At 39.1% G+C, this 22,237-nt stretch overlaps 1 protein-coding gene across 1 annotated transcript; it reads left to right on the top strand.

The window, feature by feature from the left end:
* The first annotated feature begins 490 nt into the window (after positions 1-490).
* On the top strand, positions 491-17,074 carry LOC145779280 (uncharacterized). The gene is made up of 5 exons (XM_082590821.1): positions 491-804; positions 1,600-1,772; positions 4,095-4,235; positions 10,317-10,380; positions 16,899-17,074. Exons 1-4 carry the CDS (start codon positions 511-513, stop codon positions 10,375-10,377), a joined length of 669 nt encoding a protein of 222 aa, XP_082446947.1. The 5' UTR covers positions 491-510; the 3' UTR covers positions 10,378-10,380; positions 16,899-17,074.
* Positions 17,075-22,237: the final 5,163 nt, after the last annotated feature.

Raw genomic sequence — 22,237 nt, 5'->3', positions numbered from 1 at the left:
TTTATGCAGAAGTTCTGATTAGGATCCTGCACTTATCCACGGCGTTGCCTTCGGTCCGAAAGTTTTTTTAGCTAATGACAGATGTAATCGTTTTGTGGCAGAAAAATCGTTTCAATCGGCAGATAGAACTTCGATAAAAACGAGGCAGCCTTGTCTATTGACAAGCCAGATTCATGGTCAGACAGCTACATTCTACAAGTTATGCAACTACGTTTGCCGGCCAAGTGCGTTGATTTTGCATGATAAAGCATTCGTTTGCAACTCTGGCTTAGTTTTATGGATTTGAAACAATGTTTAACATTTGTGATTTTTGTCACAAAAGAAAGCAAGTATTTTCTTTGATATCGAACACTTTGCAGAGTAGACAATTCATACGTGAGTGGACTGGAGAGGAATTATTGATTTTTCAAAAACTCTTGTTATGTTGAGTGTAGCTTGCAAATCATTGTCATGTTATATTTTCAGCGATTTTTGTTTAATTTGAGCTAAGACTTGGTATCAGGTATCAAGATGAACAGAAGAATCAATATCCCAATAAATCGCAGGCTTCCTATTTTCAGGCCCAGAAGATTAGCTCAGCCAAGATTACACCATTTCAAACCCGTGGTGAAGGAACCTGGTTTTGCGAGTGTTGCCTTTGCTAGTTTGTGGTCTGCTGTGACTAGTATTTTTAAAACAATTCAAATAATTGTTCAGTATTTCAGAATCTACACAATTCCATACCAGAAAGATATTGCATCAAGTTTTTTTTACATGAGCATCATTTTGATTTCGGTAAAGGCTGTCTTTTTCATTATTTTGAAGGTGAGTGATGTGATTAATACCACTATTCTATTTTTACTATCACTTTACTATTAGGATTTATTTCAAGCATTCGTGTATAGCAGGAAAATAGCAAACACACGTAGCCTAAATAGGCTACCCACACCAGGCATTCATAGACCCACACACACACACAGGTTTACGAAATACAAGACACTAATGCAGTTAATTCAATCCGCACTAAGAATTTCTTACAAGACGAATGGAATAATATTTATAATCCACCACAGGTCATGACCAAACAACACAAAAATGACGTGATAAGTCATATGGAGATAATTCACAAGGTCAGGCCGGTCAGGCGAAAAAGAAATAGGTTCTACTTAATATTTAGCCAATAGCTGAAACAAGTCGCTTTGACAAAGGCTACTTTTGAACACTTTTTAGGAGCCCGTATCGTAACGTTTCCAATAGGAGCAGGAATCAAATGAAACCACGTACTTTTTGGATATAGGCTACAGTGCGTTTTCCTTAGAAGCAGCTATCTTGATTTGGGGGCCAAAAGATCACATTAGTACCAGGCCAAAGTTATCTTCTCAATGGCCTTGGCTGAAGCCTACGCTTTCAGAGAGAGCAGAAGCAAATTCATGTAGCGTAGCGATTCATTTAAATGTTTTTTTAGTACGGTAGGCTAACTTTGTAGTTGATTGTATAAGTAGGCTGCAACTATAAAAATGCTGAGTTTTTAATCGAGTTAGACGACGTTTCAATTATACTGCAACAAAAAAAACTTTATTTGAAAGTAGGCTAAACTAAAATGGTTATTTTTTCTCTCAGACTTTTGCCATCCGATGTTCAGTTCCTTGGTGTTCCCAAAGAGAGTTGGTGCCAATGGTATGCAGCGTCTGCCAGTTAAGCTTCTGTGTACGTCATCAGCATCAAAAGAATCATTATTGGCTATGTCAAGATGACCAGAAAAGTAGCCGTGTGACTACACAGCTAAGCCCAAAGTAAGATTTCAACATCTTGTTCATTCAACATTATTTAAACAGAGAGGAGTTGTAACTGTGATTTGTAGTAGGCCGATAGGCTATAGCCTAATTCTTCTTCAACAGATTGGTCATGTTTGATCAGCTGTGATCTCCCTTATGAACTGCCTCCATAGCTTAATGTAGGGTAGAGGTAGCCTGTTAGTCTAAGTCTAATATTTTGATTAATCTAATTCCTTTGAATTTGACAGTAATAATAACTGCAATTTTTTGTTGAATTGAATTGTGTTGCATATCAAGAATATGCGTAACATGGCCTCATAGAGATTTCATTAAAGCAAGGGGGGTGGGGGGGAGGCTAATAGGGGAAAAATCAAATTCAACTTTAGCCTGAATTTTTGGATAGGCCTACAACAGGATATGGTAAGACCTCTGGTATAATTTGTTTGAAATTTCCAGCTAAAACCTTTCCGCCCTCTATTAAAAATTGCTTTTCGAAAAGGGCTATATATCGCCGTAGAATTGGCCTCATATCAATCGCCTCAACAGTAGCCTAATATTGGATTTACGTTATAATATTTTACCTTAAAATGCTAAAAACAAAAACGACGTAAACAAAATTCGATATCATTTTCACGGCGTCATGGGCGCCGATCCCTAAGGACAGCGGGGACATGTCCCCACCATCTTTTTACATGTCCCCGCCATCTTTTTAGATTATTTTTATAATGTGAAAGGGAAAATATTAACCCAATGCCACAATTTTATTAGTCAGACGTCTAAAATCTATTGAAAGGAGGGGACAAAATTTTTGTTTTATGCGAGGAAACCCCGACCGTAGTGGAAATGTTTTATAATGTGGGGAAACCCTGGTGCAACTCGCAAACTGTATTTGTTTTGGTTACGCCAGGACCATTAGCATACGCTTGGGTTATTAGCGGCATTGTCTGTCATTTAGTGTCCGGAACGTTTTACCAAAGCCTTGTAAGGTTGCACGGTGACTGTGGCTGGCATGCTCGAAAGGAATAAACTCCGCCATCTACGCAGTGAAGAAGAATTTCATCTTGTCTTTGTAGATTTTGAGAGGCTAATGGAGGATTGCAACCTTGAGTCATTGAAACTGTCACGTCTCAAAAAGATCCCAAATCGTCTTCAGCATGGACATGGTCAACCTCCTCAACTTCAAACACTAGAGACGAAATATCGGTCAGAGTATTTTGCAGTCATGGACATTGGACAGCGCGCAGCAAAATGTTACTGACTATTTCAAGTCGACCGATCTTGGGCACTACAAAATTCTACAAGAATCACTCTTTAGTGGAAAGCTACAATCACCTGTGGTAGTGGACAATTATCCTAAGTTCTCTGACACAGAGTCCCTTGCACAAGAACTATATGGTTCTTTCGAAAGCAGCAAATTGGAAGTTCGGTGGAAGATTTTCGAATAATATTCAAGAAGATGCCGAACATCGGATGGATGCCATCCGCTGTTCGCCAAATGTTTCCGCAGGTGGAACTTTTTACGCGACTTTTGTTCATTTCACCAGCCCACTCGTGTTCAGCTGAACAGTCATTTTCAACTTTACGACGTGTCAAAACTTGGTTACGATAGGCCAATACCATGACAAAGAAACGGCTAAATCATGCAATGGTCTGCCATGTGCACAACAAAGTTTTGAATTCGATCAACCTCCATGACCTCGCCAAGGACTTCGTTTTTAATTCGCCGGAGACTCGTTACCGAGTGTTTGGACGTCTGCTGTCCAATGCTGAAACTAACAAAATAAGTATACATCGCATTAGACGCAACAGACTCCCGATCTTTCGAGCTCGTTTCGTTCGTCACTCCTTCTTACCTTCCGAGTAAATGTCCCCACCAATTTTATAGAACGATCGGCGCCCATGCACGGCGTCGTAAATATAACCCTTTCAAAAAAGTATTTTTCAGAGTAGGCTACCGTAGAGAAAGTTTTGGATGAAAATTTCAAAAAATTATACCAGAAGTCTTAGATTAGAATAGGCTATCCTGTTGTAGGCCTACTCCAAAATCAGGTCTAAAGATGAATATAAAATGAACAGCTTCCTCCAGTAAAAAGAACTTTTCTTAGGCTATAGGCCTATGTGACTTACTAAAATCTGGTAAACCGACACAAAACACAGCGGTATATTGCTTCAAAGAAAACCACCGCGTATTCTTTGGATACCATGAGTTTTCTAACAAAATTTCTTTGTTTGGGGCCCAAAAATTTCATTGGTACCGGCCCAAGATATCGTATCAACGACCCTGTATGTAGGCAATGTGTAGTGCGCATTACAGCTTACATCCAGACCGTTTATTTCAAGGTCAGTTTTCAAACCTAATGAAGCATTCGCTAACCTTAATGGTCGAACTTCAACACCTCGAAGAAAAGCAACTGCTTCAAAGACGGTTTCCAATCCACCACAACAAACATATTTGCGTTGTGTCGGACATATTTTAGATCGGTAAGCTAAGTAGGCCTAACTTAGTTTGTTTTATAAGTCATCAACAGCATTGGTAGGTGTGGTATTCGTGTGTGACGTAACAATGACCCACTGTTACCGTCTTGTTATCGTATGCGCTATGATCAGTTTAGTATTGTAGTTCTCGCTTAGTGGTTGCTGAATGTAAAGTGTTGCTTGATTGTACATAGTATTGATAAGCTGTAGTTCGTTCACAATTCAGATATACAACATGGCGTCGCCGGTATTTTAAAGCCGAGCCAAGAGAAAGCTAGAAGGACATTAAATTTGCTTATAGCCTAGATTTATTGTCAGCTGAGTTTAGCAAGTTTTGGGTTAGCCTAGGCTACCTAGTATTTCTAATCATGCCAAAGTCGCGCAAAGAATTAGAAGCTGAACTTCAAGCAGCTAAGAAGAAATTATCTGAATTAACTGCAGCGCAACCCACAGTCACTGAAGCTGATGAAGTGGCCGCAAGCTCAGCCACCCCAGCATGGCTTCAACAATTTTTAAAATCGCAATTAGAAGTGCAACATCGCGCTGAAGTGCAGACAGCTGAAAGTCAGCAACAAATGCAAAATCTAATTGCCCAAATGATTCAGCCGCAAACGCCTGCAGAAGATTGCCCACCAACTAGGCACAGTGAGGTCGGGAATCATAGACCCTCAAAAGCAGATGCGCAGAAGCCGCCTGTACTTAATGTAGGAGTCTCGTTAGGCGAATTTTCAAGATGGCGGAAGTCGTACAACGATTACGTCACAGTCTCGCAAGCAGCACAGCTATCTCGGAACAGCCGATTAGCGTTAATGAGAAGTTTTTTCTCTATAGAAATGCGAGAAGCTCTCGAACATGTCTTACTCATACCTGATGACACCGAGCTTCAACCGGAAGAAGTTCTCGATAAAGTAAAGGGTTACATTCGAAGCCAACGCAACATAGCCTTGGATTGTGTAGCTTTCGAAGAAAGAAGACAGCTCGAAGGGGAATCTTTTGATTCGTTTCTTATTGCTATTAAAACGTTAGCTAGAGAAGCCGATCTTTGTGTGAATTGCTTAGATCGCCGCTTAGTTACAAAAGTTATGTCTGGAATTTCAAACAAGGAACTTCGACAGAAATTGTTAGCTATCACGCCGCTTCCAACTCTTCAGAAAGTAACTGATGTTTGTAGATCAGAAGAAGCTGCAAAATCAGACGAAGCTGCCATGGAAAGGACGCGGAGCAGGTTTATTAACCGAAATAAACTTCCGCGACGTCCATATAGGCCTAAATCTAGAGAGAGAGATGTGAAATCATGCAGACGATGTGGAAAACCGAACTGCCCACCCAGAGGACAAACCCAGTGTCCTGCTAAAGACAAGGTATGTCTAAAATGTCGCAAAAGTGGACATTTTGCTTCTGTATGCCACTCTAAGATGTCAAATTCTGTCAGTCGCGTAACTAACAAGAAACACACAGGTCAAGTTAAACGAAGTGCTATTAATTCATTGCAAAAGGATAGCCTACCAGCTCCGAAAATTTTAGTTACATTGCGATCAGCAAAATCTAGAAGTGTTATTGGTTCCAGTCAAGCCACGCCGGATACCGGTGCTGAAGCCACCCTTATAGGAACAGGCAAGCTTAAACAGTTAGGATACGATCTTAGCATGTTAAAACCACCAACTAACGACCCTTTGATGACCGCGAATGGACAGTCACTTACATGCATTGGCACTTTGCACTGCGAAATAGAGTATGGAGAAATGTCTTCAAAAGAAACCATCTATGTGTGTAACGAAGTTGAAGATTTTCTACTCGCATGGTATGTTTGCAAGCAACTTAGTATTTTGCCACCAGACTATCCTAAACCTCTAACCTTGCATCGATTGCATACTGCAAAGCAAATTTCAAGTGTAAAAGAAAGCAAGTTTCATATCTCAAATCAACCTACTCCAGAAGAAGTCGATCAGATGAAGCATACACTTTTGAATGAATTTCAAGATGTATTTGCTAACGATGGCGAACTCCGTCAAATGAATGTCAAGCCGATGAAAATCTCTTTGAAGAAAGAAGCACAACCATATGCTGTATCTACGCCTCGTCAAATTCCTTTGGCGTACAGACACCTTCTTAAAGAAGAACTTGAAAAACAAGTTGCAGCTGGTGTTATAGAACCAGTGACAGAAGCAACTGATTGGGTTCATCCTATCGTTGTGGTGCCAAAGCCAAAAGGAGGTATTCGATTATGTGTTGATCTTCAAAAATTGAACCAATACGTTCGACGCCCTTACTATCCATCAAAAACGCCGCATGAAGCCATCACAAATATCCCATCTGGGACAAAATATTTTACTACACTGGATGCGGCAAAAGGATATTGGCAAGTCCCTTTAGCTCCTGAAAGCCAGGACCTCACTACTTTTATTACTCCACACGGAAGATTTAAGTTTCTAAGAGCGCCTATGGGATTAACTTCCTCCCAAGATGAGTACTGTGCCAGAGGTGATGAAGCAATCTACGGCATCGACTTTGTCGAAAAAGTTGTTGATGATATTCTAGTTTACAGCAAAACAGCGCAACAAAGTCTCGACACCGTTGTCGAAGTGCTCAATCGATGCAGAAAGTATGGAATCACACTCAATCCTTGTAAGTTTAACTTCATGTGCACCACCGTTGACTACGTTGGTTATGTGGTGAGTGAGGATGGAATAACAGCAGATCCTAAACAAATACGAGCTATTTCCGATTTTCCCACCCCCAGTAACCTTAAAGGTCTTCGCTCCTTCATGGGTATGGCAAATCAGCTAGGAGGATTCACGTGCAGACTGAGTGAAGTCGCTTCTCCTCTTAGAGATTTGTTAAAACCCAAAAACGCTTTTGTTTGGACCCCAATTCACGATGAAGCATTCAAGGAGACAAAAGCAATCCTTTGCAGTCCTCCCATCCTAGCTTCCTTTGATCCGAAGCTACCTACTATGCTTCAAACTGATGCGTCCCGACTCAAGGGATTAGGGTATGCTCTTTTACAGAAGCATAATGATGCATGGAAACTCACAAAGGCAGGATCTCGTTTCACAACTGAAACAGAATCCAGGTATGCCATGGTTGAACTAGAATTACTCGCAGTGGTATGGGCAATACATAAATGTCAAATTTACCTGAAAGGTTTGCCTACATTCGACATAGTCGTGGATCATAAGCCATTAGAGTCAATCTTGGACAATCAAACTTTGGATATGGTGGACAATCCCAGAATTCAACGGCTGAAAGAAAAGCTAGGGGGATACATATTCAAAACTGTCTGGAGAAAAGGCAAAAATCATGAAATCCCTGATGCCCTATCCCGAGCTCCATGCAGAGACCCAGAAAAAGACGACTTGATTACTGACGAAGTCGTCAGTACGACCATACACAAGGTGTTTGCAATCCTCAGAAACGAAGAAGGTGCCATCCGTGCTGATCCTATATTGGAAGAACTCAAAGAAGCCACTCGCACAGATCAACAAAGTCAAGAGCTTATAGCGTCAATCCAAAACAATTTTCAAGACAAGCAGCTGAATTCTGCTTCTCAAGTTTTTAAGAAACTAAAAGATCAATTGTCGATCGAGGATGGATTGATTCTCTTGGACAGTCATCGCATCGTGGTGCCTCAGGCTAAAAGAAAAGAAATCCTGACCAAGCTGCATTCTTCACACCAAGGTATTGACAGAACCAAACGTCGTGCCCGACAAACTGTTTATTGGCCAGCTATCAACAATGACATAAAGACTACAGTTGAGTCTTGTAGCAAGTGTCAAGAGCACTCATCCAGCCAACAGCAAGAGCCAATGAAGTTTGATCCTCCTCCAACTCGCCCTTTTGAAGAAGTATCAATGGATCTTTTCAGTTACGCGGGAAAGTGTTATCTCGTGTATGTTGATCGTTTGTCTGGATGGATAAAGATTACAGAGTTTAACCACGATCCAACTTCTCAACAGGTGATCAGTGTTATCAGGAAATACTTTGTAGATACAGGCGTACCAGTCCGCGTGAGAACAGACGGAGGACCTCAGTTCACTTCCAGTAGATTTCGACAATTCTTAAAAAGATGGGGTGCTACCTCTGTGCGCAGTACACCTCATTATCCTCAGTCGAATGGACACGCTGAAGCTGCTGTCAAGGCTATGAAGAACCTCCTTGCTAAAACATCTGAAAGAGGCAGCATTGACAGCGAAGAATTTTGTGAAGGTTTTCTAGAATGGCTAAATACTCCGAAAGCTCATGGTTTGTCACCCGCTGAAATTTTATATGGATCTCCCATACGATCGATCGTACCGGCCCGGATCCAGTCGTTTAGTGAAGCGTGGAAAAAGAAATTTGAAAATTGGGATAAAGCTGCAGCAAGCATAAAGAAATATGCAGAGCAAAATTACAACAAGCATTCCAAAGTTCTCAATCCCCTTCTTATCGGTCAAAGTGTACGGATACAAAACCCAGTTTCACGTAAATGGGATCGTATCGGTCAAGTTGTTGGCATAGGTAAAAACTGTGATTACAACATCAAACTACCCAGTGGTCGAATCTGCTGGCGTAATCGACGATTTTTGCGACCAGAGATAGACAACCGAAGGAGAGGATGAGATACCTTCGCCCAATCGGAAAGTTCATTTCAATGACAATGTTAATGTGCGATCGATACCTCCACGACGGAGCAGGCGACGTGCCAGAGGACCGTCAAAGTTGAATGACTATGTTTGTACATAAAGCTCCGGACGTTGAGAAACAAACTGTTGCTCACAACTTCCTTGTAGAAAAAGGGGGGTTGTGGTATTCGTGTGTGACGTAACAATGACCCACTGTTACCGTCTTGTTATCGTATGCGCTATGATCAGTTTAGTATTGTAGTTCTCGCTTAGTGGTTGCTGAATGTAAAGTGTTGCTTGATTGTACATAGTATTGATAAGCTGTAGTTCGTTCACAATTCAGATATACAACAGTAGGGTAGGGAGGAGCAGGGCATAAATTTATACCAAAAATGATTGTTTCAGTCTCACCACCTTTCCAGGGGAGAAAAACGATAAAAACATGGTTTGTTTGTTTATCTTTATCCTGCATTGCGGGAAAGCGGACTTGAGCGCTATGCATCGGTGTACGGCTGTACGCCTTCCGACATACACCTGACCCACGCTGCAGCCGACTGCAATGTCTGTTTCCGGTTGTCTACTCTACTTATGACTTAAATTTGGTACTACCCATTACTCGAAATCGATCACTGGGTAGAGGCAATTATCGTAAAGTTTCTTGCCCAGAGAAACAACAGCAAGTGCGGGTGGCTGGAGTCGAACATGCAGGCTCTCGACTGCGAGCCCAACGCGCTAGCAGTCGAGAGCCTGCATGTTAGTTTTGTCTATTCGTTTGCATCTAATCCGTTTTGTTTTGCTCTTTGTAGGAAAACCACCTCTTTTCTCAACGAATTTACTGGTAGGAGTAGCTTATAGGCCTACCCCATTTTAAAAGGTGTCTTGCTCTGCTCTTATTCGGGCTCGGATATGTGAATGGTGGGCTACCAGCAAGGCCTACAAATTTTTTTTTAAACTTTCCTGTGACTCATGTTAGCAATCCGTAAATATAAGCTGCGGTAGCCTACTATACTAGTTTGGATTTCTTCTGGTTTCAAAACGCTCAACTCTCAGGGTGTGCGCTAGAGGAACTCACTTCAAGAACGGTTTTCCCTTTGTCCGCTCAGCGAAACAATAGACCCAGTGCATAAAATAGTTTACAGACCAAGACCATGATCGGCTACTTTAACAATAAAAAACTTTATACACTACCGTCAATCTTGGTGACCAGGCCTACGTGTCTGATTCAAAGTTTAAAATTATGATTCTACACTACGTAGTAAATTGCCGAGGCGTAGGCTACGTAGCCTACTATACTTTTGATTTCTAAATGTTGGTCTATATAGTCTTATAGGACTACTTAATCGTGGAGTCATAAACATCATTTTGGACCTGTTAAAACTAAAATAAATGGGTTGCCGAGAATACATTTCGAAATAAACTGCTTTCAAATGTTTGACAGCCTGATAGATGATTATTCCACTACTATTTATGGTTGTTACTTTTTTAGCGAAAGAAGGAAAAGAAAAGATCAAACTGCAAAAAATCAGCGTGGTGATCTGGTAAGTTGATTTGTAGGTTAATAAATAGAATCCCTTGTTCTGATAAGACGAACTTCTTTCATATAAGAAAGTTTCTTGAATACCTTGAAAACTTGAAAATGTGCTTGAGACCTGGTCACAGCGGTAAACCATAATCTCTTCGTGGGAAAATTGTAACATAAAGTTCCCGGATCCGTTCGTCTGTATGTAATGACCTAAAGAAACACTCTTCTGAAAACGTCTATTCAAGAATTGTAGTTCTGTAAAATTAGCCTCAAGGCTGTCGAAATTGGAACACAACACCGTACGCCACTAAAACTTGTCACTACACTACAATACAAATTACTGAGATAAAGACGGAAATTTCGTCCAGCTGGCAAGCACTAAGCAAAACAGTTAAATATGCGACCAGTGGCGTAGCTAGGGAATGTGCCGCCCGGGGCGGATTCAGATTTTGCCGCCCCTTCAAGAAAAAGCATGTGAAAATGAAATTTTTTTAATTGACTTAAAGTGGAATTATTGTATGTTTTGAACCAGTAGCGTTAGTTCAGGCCCTTAGGGGAATCTTTAGGCTAAACGTGTTACACGTTGTTTTTTTGCATATTTTTGCAGTTAATCAACCCAACTTTGATTTTAGTGGGTGCCGCAACTTTTTGGGTCACGTGATCACCCCCAAATCGGGGATTTCCCCAAAAATCACGTTTCAGCTCTTTTTACGTCATTTTTGTGCAATTACATATTTGATTTTTGTATATTTTAACTTAAAAAGCACATACAAATAAGTGAGACAAAATAAACACAAAATAATTTTACTGATGACGTCATTGTGACGTCATCACATATATTTTTTTGCTTTTTGAACCTATTTTGGTCGTTTGCTGTTGGTTTTAGTTGGAGTACCGGTTACTAATACCATTTCACAATTCCTAAAAGTAGTTTCGTCATGATTACATCTTTTATGACGTCATCATTACATTATTAAAACTAGACAACTTCAAATTCAGGAACCAAAGGTAAGTTTATTCCGAAAAAGGCGATCAAATACTCTCATTATAAGTTTTGCAAATGCTTAAAATTTTACAATTGCAAGCAATAACAATAATTCCAGTACAGTATGACGCAATAACGACGTCATCAAGGGAATAACCAGAAGAGCAGCTACCAGGGGTGAATTTCTCTTTTGGTCATGCCACTTTAAAATTTAAAATAATATGTAGGCCTAATTATGATTTACAAATCAAATTAATACACGACCCCAGATGATGCAATGTCAGAGTCTTAACACTGTTAATTCAAGATGAAAAAACTAGCGGTTTTCGATGTTAAATTTCTACCATACGTAATTTGATGTTAAAAAAATTCGTGTACGACAAGTTTTTTCAAGTTACAAGATAGAGTTTAGAAAGTCAAAAGCATTTCTTGAATGATCAGTGTGGATTGGAGATGAAACGTCAATGTGGATTGAAGATGAAACATCAGAGAGGATTCGATATTTTGTGGTCGAATTGCATGTTTCGTACTCGCATGAACAAAGACTTGTGCATTTTATGGATTTTTTCTTACAGGAACATCGAGAGCCACAAGTAGACTGACAAAACGGAACAAGCTGATTTGCATCATTATGCTTCCAACCCCAAGCTAAAGGAGAAGGTAGTTGCTGAACATTTACGAGGCTTGATTTCCGTATTTCAGCTTGATGTATCGCTCTGCGTGTATGTTGCATCAGAGCAGCTGACGTTGGTGGCAGCTTTTCAATAGTGCAACCATTGGTAAACATCATATAACGGCATTCGTCTACATCCGTGATAGTAGGACTATTGCCTAAAGAGCTATGACATACTTTTGTATGTCATTTATAGAACTAGGTGAGCTTGAGAAATTCAGAGAGTTAAATGAGCCACACATTGCGGTAAGATTAAGCTTCCAACAATCCCAAGCCTTTTTTTCCAAAGACGAAACAGTATCACAGATTGTGATAGTATAAAACAAAGGTAAAAAAGCGCAAATCATCGGAGATTGAGGTGAAGATGAAACAATATCATGAATTGGAATGAAGCGAGTTTTTTCTCCAACTCCAAATTCAACCCATAATTTACAGATTTCTAACTTGTCAAAACACGAAATTGCAATAACTACCACATCAGTATCTACTGTTTTGACTATGGCATCGGATTTTTCATGTTTCACATGGAGAAACATACGGGTGTCTGCCTCTTCGTGATCACATGGGGAAACCTCAGACATGTCCAATGTTTGATTGTTAAGAGCTGTATCTAACGATGTTACAACAATCGTAAACAAGTTTGGATCGACTGGAGTTATCACAGCTTGTTGAACCAGTTGATATCACGTAGTTTTGTTGCTGTCATTTCCCAAAAACTCAGGCCAGTTGAGAGGAAGACGAGTATTACTTGTGACAGCCACGTAACACCCAGACCCTGTTTCTTGCAGAAGATAAGCCTCAAATAGCTACTGCCATCACAGAACATGCCAGCAGTGTGATGTCAGCTGATTATGAAGTAGTGAAAGAATCTGTCTCGAAAACCGATCACTACGTCCTTGATGGAGGGTTCTTGTTGCATCGAGTGCCATTGAAACTGGAGACAGTTATGGGTCTATTGCACAGTCGTATGCAGATTTTACCATTCGTCATTATCGCTTAGCAACGGTGGTCTGTGGTGGATATGGTGGTCCGTCTATCAAAGACAATACCCATCAAAGACGCGGCATGAACGTCCACCCGGTTGTTCACTTTACTGTAGACACCAAGTTCATTGGAAAGAAGGAGCAGTTCTTGCCTCGAGCTTCCAACAAGGAAGGATTAACTTCTGCTCAACCGAGGAATAGAAGCTGCAATGTGAGGAACGCTCCAGGTGATGCAGATGTTGACATCGTCAAGACGGCAGATGGACAGCCCTCATCGACATAGTACGACTTTAATTGGTGAAGACACGGACCTTTTATTATTGATACTACGCTATGCTGACACTGACCCAGACATTAAAGACCTCTACTTCCGCTCCGAAAAGGCTTACGCAACCAAGATACACGACATCAACAAACTTAAAGCAATCATCGGACCAGACATAATTATGCTCACAGCTCCTCTTCATTCATGCATTCACCGGTTGTGATTCAACGTCAAGGATATTTGGTATCGGGAAGAAGACGCTTTCAAGAAACTAGTGAAAAGTCAACCAATAATCAAAGAATGTGCAAATTGCTTTATTCTCCCAAATCAGACAGACCACATCATCTTGGAAACAAAGCTATGACCGTTACGTTTGGCAACGATGGCAGTAGTAACCTAGAAACACAGCGATACAATACATTGGTCAAGAAAATTAAAACAGCCAAATCCTTTGTTCACCCTGAACTTTTGCCACCTACATCATCCTTTACCAAATTCCACTGCCTCAGAGTTTACTACCAGATTATGGTCAGGATGGGTAGGTTACTGAAGATGGTATGGATGCTCTAGACTGGGGATGGAAAGTAGACAATAATCAGATGGTTCCAATCATGACGGACATGAAAGCTGCCCCGGACAACCTACTGAAAATGATCACTGCATTTGCGAATCGTGTTCACCTCACTGTAGTTGCCGGAGATATGTGCTACCATACCATGCTGGATGTGGACCATGCCAAACTGGTTCATGTGTCCATACAGCAATCACATAATTACAGACGATGACATCGAGAGTGACAGCGATGAGCATTAGTAATACTTGATTCATTTGCTTTCTTTACGCTGATTATGTCAAGATTCTACATGACCACATCGTATGAGCTCTTTATGCCTGCTCAGTTAACACAAATAGGCTATACTGTATATAGAAATCCCTGTGATAGAAATTTACTGGGTTGTTTAATAAACAATACATTGTTATTGTACATTTTTAATTGTTTTGGCAGCCATCTTGGATTGCCATATTGAATTTATAGGCTATCAGATAATTTAACAATTCTGAGAATGGTCTCATTGACTTCACAAGGTATAAAAACCTAGATATAGACACCAAAACTACACGTTTTGGTCATATGATAACCTAGTTATGGTCAATTTACTGTTATTTTAATGGTTTGGCGGCCATCTTGGTTTGCCATATTGAATTTACAGGCTATCAGATAATTTAACAATTCTGAGAATGGTCTCATTGACTTCACAAGGTATAAAAACCTAGATATAGACACCAAAACTACATGTTTTGGTCATATGATGACCTAGTTATGGTCAATTTACTATGTTATTTTAATGGTTTAGCGGCCATCTTGGATTGCCATATTGAATTTATAGGCTATCCGATAATTTAACAATTCTGAGAATGGTCTCATTGACTTCATAGGGTATAAAAACCTAGATATAGACACCAAAACTACACGTTTGGTCATATGATAACCTAGTTATGGTCAATTTACTGTTATTTTAATGGTTTGGCGGCCATCTTGGTTTGCCATATTGAATTTATAGGCTATCAGATAATTCAAAAATTCTGAGAATGGTCTCATTGACTTCACAGGGTATAAAAACCTAGATATAGACACCAAAACTACATGTTTTGGTCATATGATGACTGAGTTATGGTCAATTTACTGTTTTGTTCAATGGTTTGGCGGCCATCTTGGAAGCTATCTTGAAAATAACCACTTTCCGGAAGTTGGATTCCTTAACATTTTGAATATGTTAGTACTGACACTCAATACTAATCAAATCAGTTGAAAAACCATTGGTAACTTATTGTAACCAAAAAAGTAACACCAACAACAAACAAGCGACTACAATAAGAAAAAAACAAGCAAAAAATTAATACATGACGTCACAATGACGTCATTAATAACATAATTTTGTGTGATTTTTATCTCGTGCATTTTGTAGTGGCAGTCAGTCCAAATGTAAAAAAATAACGTATCTAATTGCATAAAAATGCCGTGAAAAGAGCTCAAAATTGACTTGGGGGGAACCCCCGATTTGGGGGTGATCACGTGACCCAAAAAGTTGCGGCACCCACTAAAATTGAAGTTAGATTCCTCAACTACAAAAAAATGCAAAAAAACAACGTGTAACACGTTTAGCCTAAAGATGCTCATTTTTGCCCCTAAGGGCCTGCACTACGTAGCCAGTAATTTTGAAAGGGGGGTTTTAAGGGCCGGCGAGCGAAGCCCGACGGCGTCCTCGCCAAAGACGATACCCAGCGGCGGGGGTCTGGGGGGCCTCCCCCAGAAAATTTTGAAAAATTACTTTGGATTTGGTGCATTCTGAGAGCATTTTCAACAAAAATGTGGGTATAAATCCCTTAGTATAAATATTCCTGTAAAATGGTGCTGTCCGGTGGCATAGCAAAAGGATAAGATCATGTTTTCTTGGGAATTTTTCGGTAACTTAATAAAGCTAAGTCTCTATGTTTTCTTGTTGCTAATTCCTGGCTGAGATATTTGAATGTTTGGTATTGGCAAAACTCGCTCTTTTAATGGAGTTTCGTTTAAAATTTGGCAAACTTTGTTTTAGACTCTTTAGAGACATAAAGACTGAAAGCATCATTCTCAATATCGTGACGTCACATGCGTACTAAAGGGGGGTTGTTACCCCCAAACCCCTCCTCCCCCTTGGCTACGCCACTGTTTTGAACGTTGCCATTCTGTTTGCTTTTATTTTCCGTGTACTTTTGCATTATCAACAACAAAAAAACAAAACGTCCTGTCTGAAAGTGCCGCCCCCAGACGTGCCGCCCGGGGCGGTCTGCCTACCCCCCCCGCCCCCCTAGCTACGTCACTGTATGCGACCAACCTTTCAAGCAACATTTTTAAAATGACGAAAATAGATTGCAATCTTCCAAACGCATGTAAACATCTTGTGTGACGTAATAATGATAAACATTATGAAGCTATTCCAGCACCTGTTGGCTTTGGCTTACACCATATCTCGTAATTCAAGATTTAACGATGATGTAATGTTTCAACAGGTGTGACCAGAGGTGATGCAATCTTTGCTAATTTCTAGCAACAGTCCATGACGTAAGACGTCAGGTTCAGTAGACAACTGTTCTATGTGACGTTTGATTTAAAAATTGTCCGTAACAAAACCTTTTTTATTTTTACAAGGACAAGAAATTATCTTAATTTTTTAAATAAAACAAATTATTTCGCAACTGTTTATTGAAGCAAGTTAGCACATAGGTTTTATTTCTACCATGCAAGGTAGTCTATGACCCTAGCTTACCACAATATATTATTTATTATTTCGTTATTTTGTTTTAGATATGGACAGCTTTGTCTGACGCAAATAAATAATAATAATAATAGTATTTTTATTGGTTCAAGTCATTTTCAAATTCTTTTTATAGTAAACAGGTTAGGCTACCGTAGCCTACTTCACAAGTTAACTAAAATTTTTCTATTTATATTTTTATTTAGTCTAATTATTTCAGGCTGATTGCAAAAAAAGTTTAATTTTTTAACACTCGGCATGTTTTATGATTTTAATTATAGTAACGAAAAACGAGAATCATCCTAAAAGAAAATATTCTAATGAAACAAGATTCTATTTTACAGCCTTCTTCAACTCACAAAAATGAAAAAAAACACCACGAAGAATGAGTGAAGCAAAAACTCCTTGAAATAATTTTTCACAACCATTCGTCGTTGATCTACTATTTCTGATGCATGATAGTGGTCAGTTGGTCACAAATCTGCGTTCATGACTAAGCGTTCAAGCTGGTAACTGTCTAACCAAGTTGTAGTCTATGTGCTGTTATTTCACACATAATAAAAACAATCTGAGATGCACTGAGACGGTTCTCAGGAATTGATAAGCAGTGTGAATCAGTGGTAGCCTACTAGCAGTGTTATTAGATTATTTTCATGAACAATTGAAGAAGGAATTTGAAGATCAATTCATCGAGCTTTTGCAGATGCAAATAAAGAATATCTGCAGCAGACTTTTATTGTATTTTAGAAAAATAACGTTTCCTGAACAAGATCGACAAAGAAAACAACCTACGATTTTAGATAAAAGATGTCAAGTTTATTTTTGTCAACCTACACAGTAGCCTAAGCTTCGAAAACGTCTCTTGTAACTTGCTCGTAGAAACATGCACTGTATAAAATCTTGAAGACAAAGACAAAAAGGCCCCAAGGTATTCATTTCTATTAACATCGTTTTGTTAACCACTGCAGTCACCCAGTGCTAGGGCGGATCCAGCGAGTAGCCTTAGGGAAAAGGATGATTTCAACAATCCGACCTTACAAATAGGCCTAGCCTACACCCTAAATAAATTTACTTTTCTGTGTGTTAGAAGTTGTGATAACCCCCTGGATCAGCCACTGCCAGCGCCACAAAGTGTCAAACCTCAGAACAATGTTCTAAATAGCCTAGTGGACTTTTGGTACCGTACCGAAATAGAGCAAATCCCGAAAGCGGTCGACCCTTATGTTCTACCAGAGATTAAACGAGTCAAAATTTTTGCCTTGCTTTGATTATTTTAACTTAAAAAAAAAACTAAGATGAATTTATATGTTTCCACTCTTATATATATTCACAACACATTCAATGGGTTAGCTTATAGCTTCTGCACGAGACTATCAGAGTGATTAAGTAGGCTACAGTACCGCTAGGCTAAACCTTTGAAAATACAAGCAAGCAAGCAATCAAGTTTATTTCGGCATAGCTCCACATTCATTTTCAATGTACACATCAGGATATATAACAAATCGCTTTTTTGATATGGAAACCACACCATGGAGGCACCGAAAAAACCATGCGGTTATCTAAGTCAAGGTGCCCCCACAAGCTTGTAATAATCTTTTGATCTTTTATTTAAGAGTATTTGTTTTGTTAATATTAATCAGAGTTTAAATGCAGTGCAGCTACCAGTATCTGTTACATTTTCTAAACTAGTCCTTGTGTTGAAAAGGTTGCCGACTTCTGTTTTAAATTGTGATCTTTTTTTGGCATATTTTTGGTCAACTGTCATTCTGCTTCTTTTGCTCGTTAGGTGACGCTACAATACAAAAATACTTTCTCTGGTGAGCAGAGTGCGTAATGTTGCGTGGTGTTTCCTACGCTGTGCTGTGTTGGTGGAAAAAGAGTTGGTCAGTTATTTCTTTGTCACAGTTGGTATGTGCAGACTGCAGGCAGTTAGAAACTTAGAAAGCGTAGCTTGGTTGGAATCGGAACACTCAGCACTGCAGGAGGTAGATAGGTTAATAAGTTGAAGCAAGCCAAGACACACAAATTTGAGACTGTGCCAACGTCTTCTATTTGAAAATAAGACAAATTTTTGCAACAAACAGCTGAAGGTCGTCACAATGCACAGCATACAATATCTTCAGATTTTTGGTTTGTCTGATGTCATTCATTAGTTTTGCTTAAATTTTTCTCTTGAACCTTATTTCAAAAAATTATATTAGCTAGATATAAATGATGTTTCAAAAATTACCCAAACAGGAATTCATCATCATTAGTTTCATAACATTTATTCATCTTTCACTTGCTGTCAATTTGCTATGAAGCATTGTATCTGTTTTAATTTTTTTTTACAAAGTTGCAAAGATTTTGTCGTTAGTTAGATAGTTTGGAGCAGCTGGTATAGCCTACAAGTCTCCTCCCCCCCCCCCCCCCCCCCTTGGCAACTCATGACAAAGAGGAATTGACCAAAACATGTAGATTGAAGTGTGGAAAACAGTACAGCAAAGGTAAAGTAGTTTCACCCTATATTATGGTTGGTTGAGTCCTGTCTTTTGTCATGAGTTACCAAGGGAGAGGGGGGCACTTGTATACCAGCTCCGATAGTTTTGCTTTATTTATATAAACATTTTCTGATGAAATAACTCAACTCAAAGTTCAACTTGGTTGGTTGATTTTAGTCTTTTCTTCAGAATGTCAGTTTTCGATGGGCTATTTCTGGCAGTTTCACATGCTTGTAGAGGATTTTAATGCAGGGCCGCCGGGCCGGTTATCAAGATTGGCAGAGTGAAATTTCCGTTTGTTGTTTGAGGTGTTGTTGTCTTCGAATTATTGTATTCATAAGGTGCCACTGATTGGAAATTAGTCCTGAAATGCGTTGCTTAAGCACACACTACAAGAGTCGAACCAGTTCTGTATGATCTTAAGGTTTCTTTGTACACAAAGTTGGGCGCTTAACCACTAAGCTAACATGGCAGACATTTTCCAAGTTAGTTGCTTACAATAAGAGGATTTAATCTAAGTATTTAACTTCTGCAAATGAAGTATGTAAGTCTAAGTATATAGCAGAAAGATTTATACATCATTAATACATGTAGTCAAGATTTTACACTTCCTTTTTGACTTTATATTACCATATATTCAATAATCATTCGCCATCTCTGCCTGAAGTAGACTGCGCATCAACATCACAACATGGAGGATCATCTGCCTCCATGAATCATGGTTTTGAGCTAGCTTGCCCATAATGCCCAGTGTCGCCAAATTGAGTTTGGTCCATACCCAGATGTTGACGTTGTCATGTTATCGTCTTGGTGGTCTGCCTCATTTTCTTTTTTGATTGACGTTATCTTCCATGCAGATTTTGCTAATTCTGCATTTTGATCTTTTATTATAATCAAATAGTTTCAGAACTTTTGATTTCATTTTGCTGCAGTTGGTTGTAGCTTCGTTTTAGTTGATAGGTCTTCTATTCTTTTCTCAGGATTACTATATTTTTGTCCAATAGTTTTGTTTTGAGTTTTGTAATCTATAACAGGAGTTCCTAAACTGCGGAATGGCCCGTTTCGGTGAGTCCGATTCGGTCAGTTCGATTCGGTGAGTCCGACTCCCTATTCGGTGATTTGTTGAATTTTTTTTAAAAATTATCGAGTACCGTAGCCTAATTATCATTGCCGTTTTAGGGTTAAAGGTCAGGAGTTAGGAACTCACCCAATCGGACTCACCGAATCAGACTCACCAAATCGGACTCACCGAATAGTAGCAGACCCCCTATACTGTGCCACAGCACACTGATGGGCTGCAAAATCCTGGTAATTTGAATGTTGCAACTGTAAGCGCGAAGCTGCCAGGTGTCAGTTTAGTTTAGTAAGAAGCATATTTGCTTTTGTGTGACAGCAGGCTATGATAATAATCTACCAGCGATTAACAGCATAAATCACTTCATTACTATTGGACCACTCCCAACTTTCGCCATTCAACTGTACATATAGTAAAATTTGTCATATTTACTGCTGCATGTCACCAGGTTGAAATTGGCAGCATGAAAGCAACTGTTAAAATTACAGCCGAACCACAATGTACAGTAATGGATAATGGTATTTTTAGATAACCAATTAACCATGCTTCAAAGAGTATCCTGATATTGCTTGACAAGCCATTTGTATTCTAATAATAGATTATCATTTTATGATTTCCCACAGCTTACTTGTGTGAATTGGCATTTTCTTCACTGACACTGGTCAAAGCCCAAATCAAAACTATTTGTGCACAGAAGGGTATACAGCTTTCACATTACAGTAAAACGAAATCATTTTACAGGCATACACTGAAGAAGAAGATACTAGTTTGTTCAACATAGCCACTTCGATCAAGAAGTGAAAAGCAATATTTCTACTTGCATCTTACTTTAATTGTTTGAAATGCCAAGCAGAGGACATTTAGGCATTTTTAAACAACCTCGGAGGACAATATTTGTTTCAGTAAGAAGGACATGTCCTCCACAAAGAGTACATATATGGTAATCTTTTCTTATGCTAAATGAATGGCAATTATAGAAAATTTGAAAACATTTTTTATGAGAAAGTTTTGCAGTTAGGCTACACCGTGTAGTTTAGGCCAGTGGTTCTAAAGCTTTTTTTGAGAAGAATTTGCTGAACTCTTGACGCACTGATGACGATTGATGACATTGATGCAGTTTAAATTAACAAAGTTATGTTATAAGTCGAGGAGTTAGTTCCAAGTATCATTATGATACCTACAAAGAACAAAGTAACAACTGTCTACCACAAACTTTGCTGTGGTGAATGCTTTAGATCGGAATGGTAAAACTAATTTTACTGTAGGAGAAAAATGCCAGGTACTGTTTTAGGCAACACTAAAAGGCGGAAACGCGGAAATAAGCCGAGCATGAAATGGCGTATTGTCCGCAGAAGTAGCACTTTAACACCGATGTAGAAAACGCGGAAATACGATCTTGGCGTCCATATTGTTTAACATAGCGATAACTCCATCATGAAAGAATGAAATGTTACAACATTTGCATTTTGCTTCTAAAAAATAAGAATGCAGTCCTAAATGACAATTTTGTGAATATACTTTATGACAAAAAGCAAATATATGAGATTTCGTAATTGTATATACAGTATTTTTATTTGGTTGAGTTTTTTGCTCACTCAAAAGCCAACCTAATGTGACGCATTTGAAAGTGTTGTTTCTCATAATAAATTAAAGTCGTTGTTTAACTTCTACTTGTACTTTAGCATCGTTTCAACTTTACAAAATGTCTTCTCTTGAGCTGTTGGCAGTTTTCCGCGCTTATTTCCGCATTTCCACCTTTTAGTGTTGCCGTACTGTTTTGAAGTATTTGACCTGCAGAAAGGCTTTGTAAAATACAAAGAAGAAAATTACAAGTCTTATTTTGTGGATAAACTTCCTCAATCACTTTAGTTTTCATATTATTTCAGTGTTATAATTTTGTGAATAATTTGTCATGTGGAGGTGGCAGATACCATAGCCTATTATATTTCTTTACTGTTGTTATCATGTGTTAACGAATTCTACATGGAGAATTTACATCACTTCCCACTATTTTTGCAATTTTTCATATTTTTTATTGGCTTGCTTGACCTAAAATCTTCAGGCTGGTTACCCATCGTCATTAGAGACCGACTTGTGTTGTTGAGACTTGTGAGCAACACTGATTTTG

Source organism: Aplidium turbinatum, chromosome 11 (genome assembly GCF_918807975.1).
Source record: "Aplidium turbinatum chromosome 11, kaAplTurb1.1, whole genome shotgun sequence".
NCBI classification, from domain to species: domain Eukaryota; kingdom Metazoa; phylum Chordata; class Ascidiacea; order Aplousobranchia; family Polyclinidae; genus Aplidium; species Aplidium turbinatum.
This window is presented reverse-complemented; position numbering and strand designations above follow the sequence as displayed.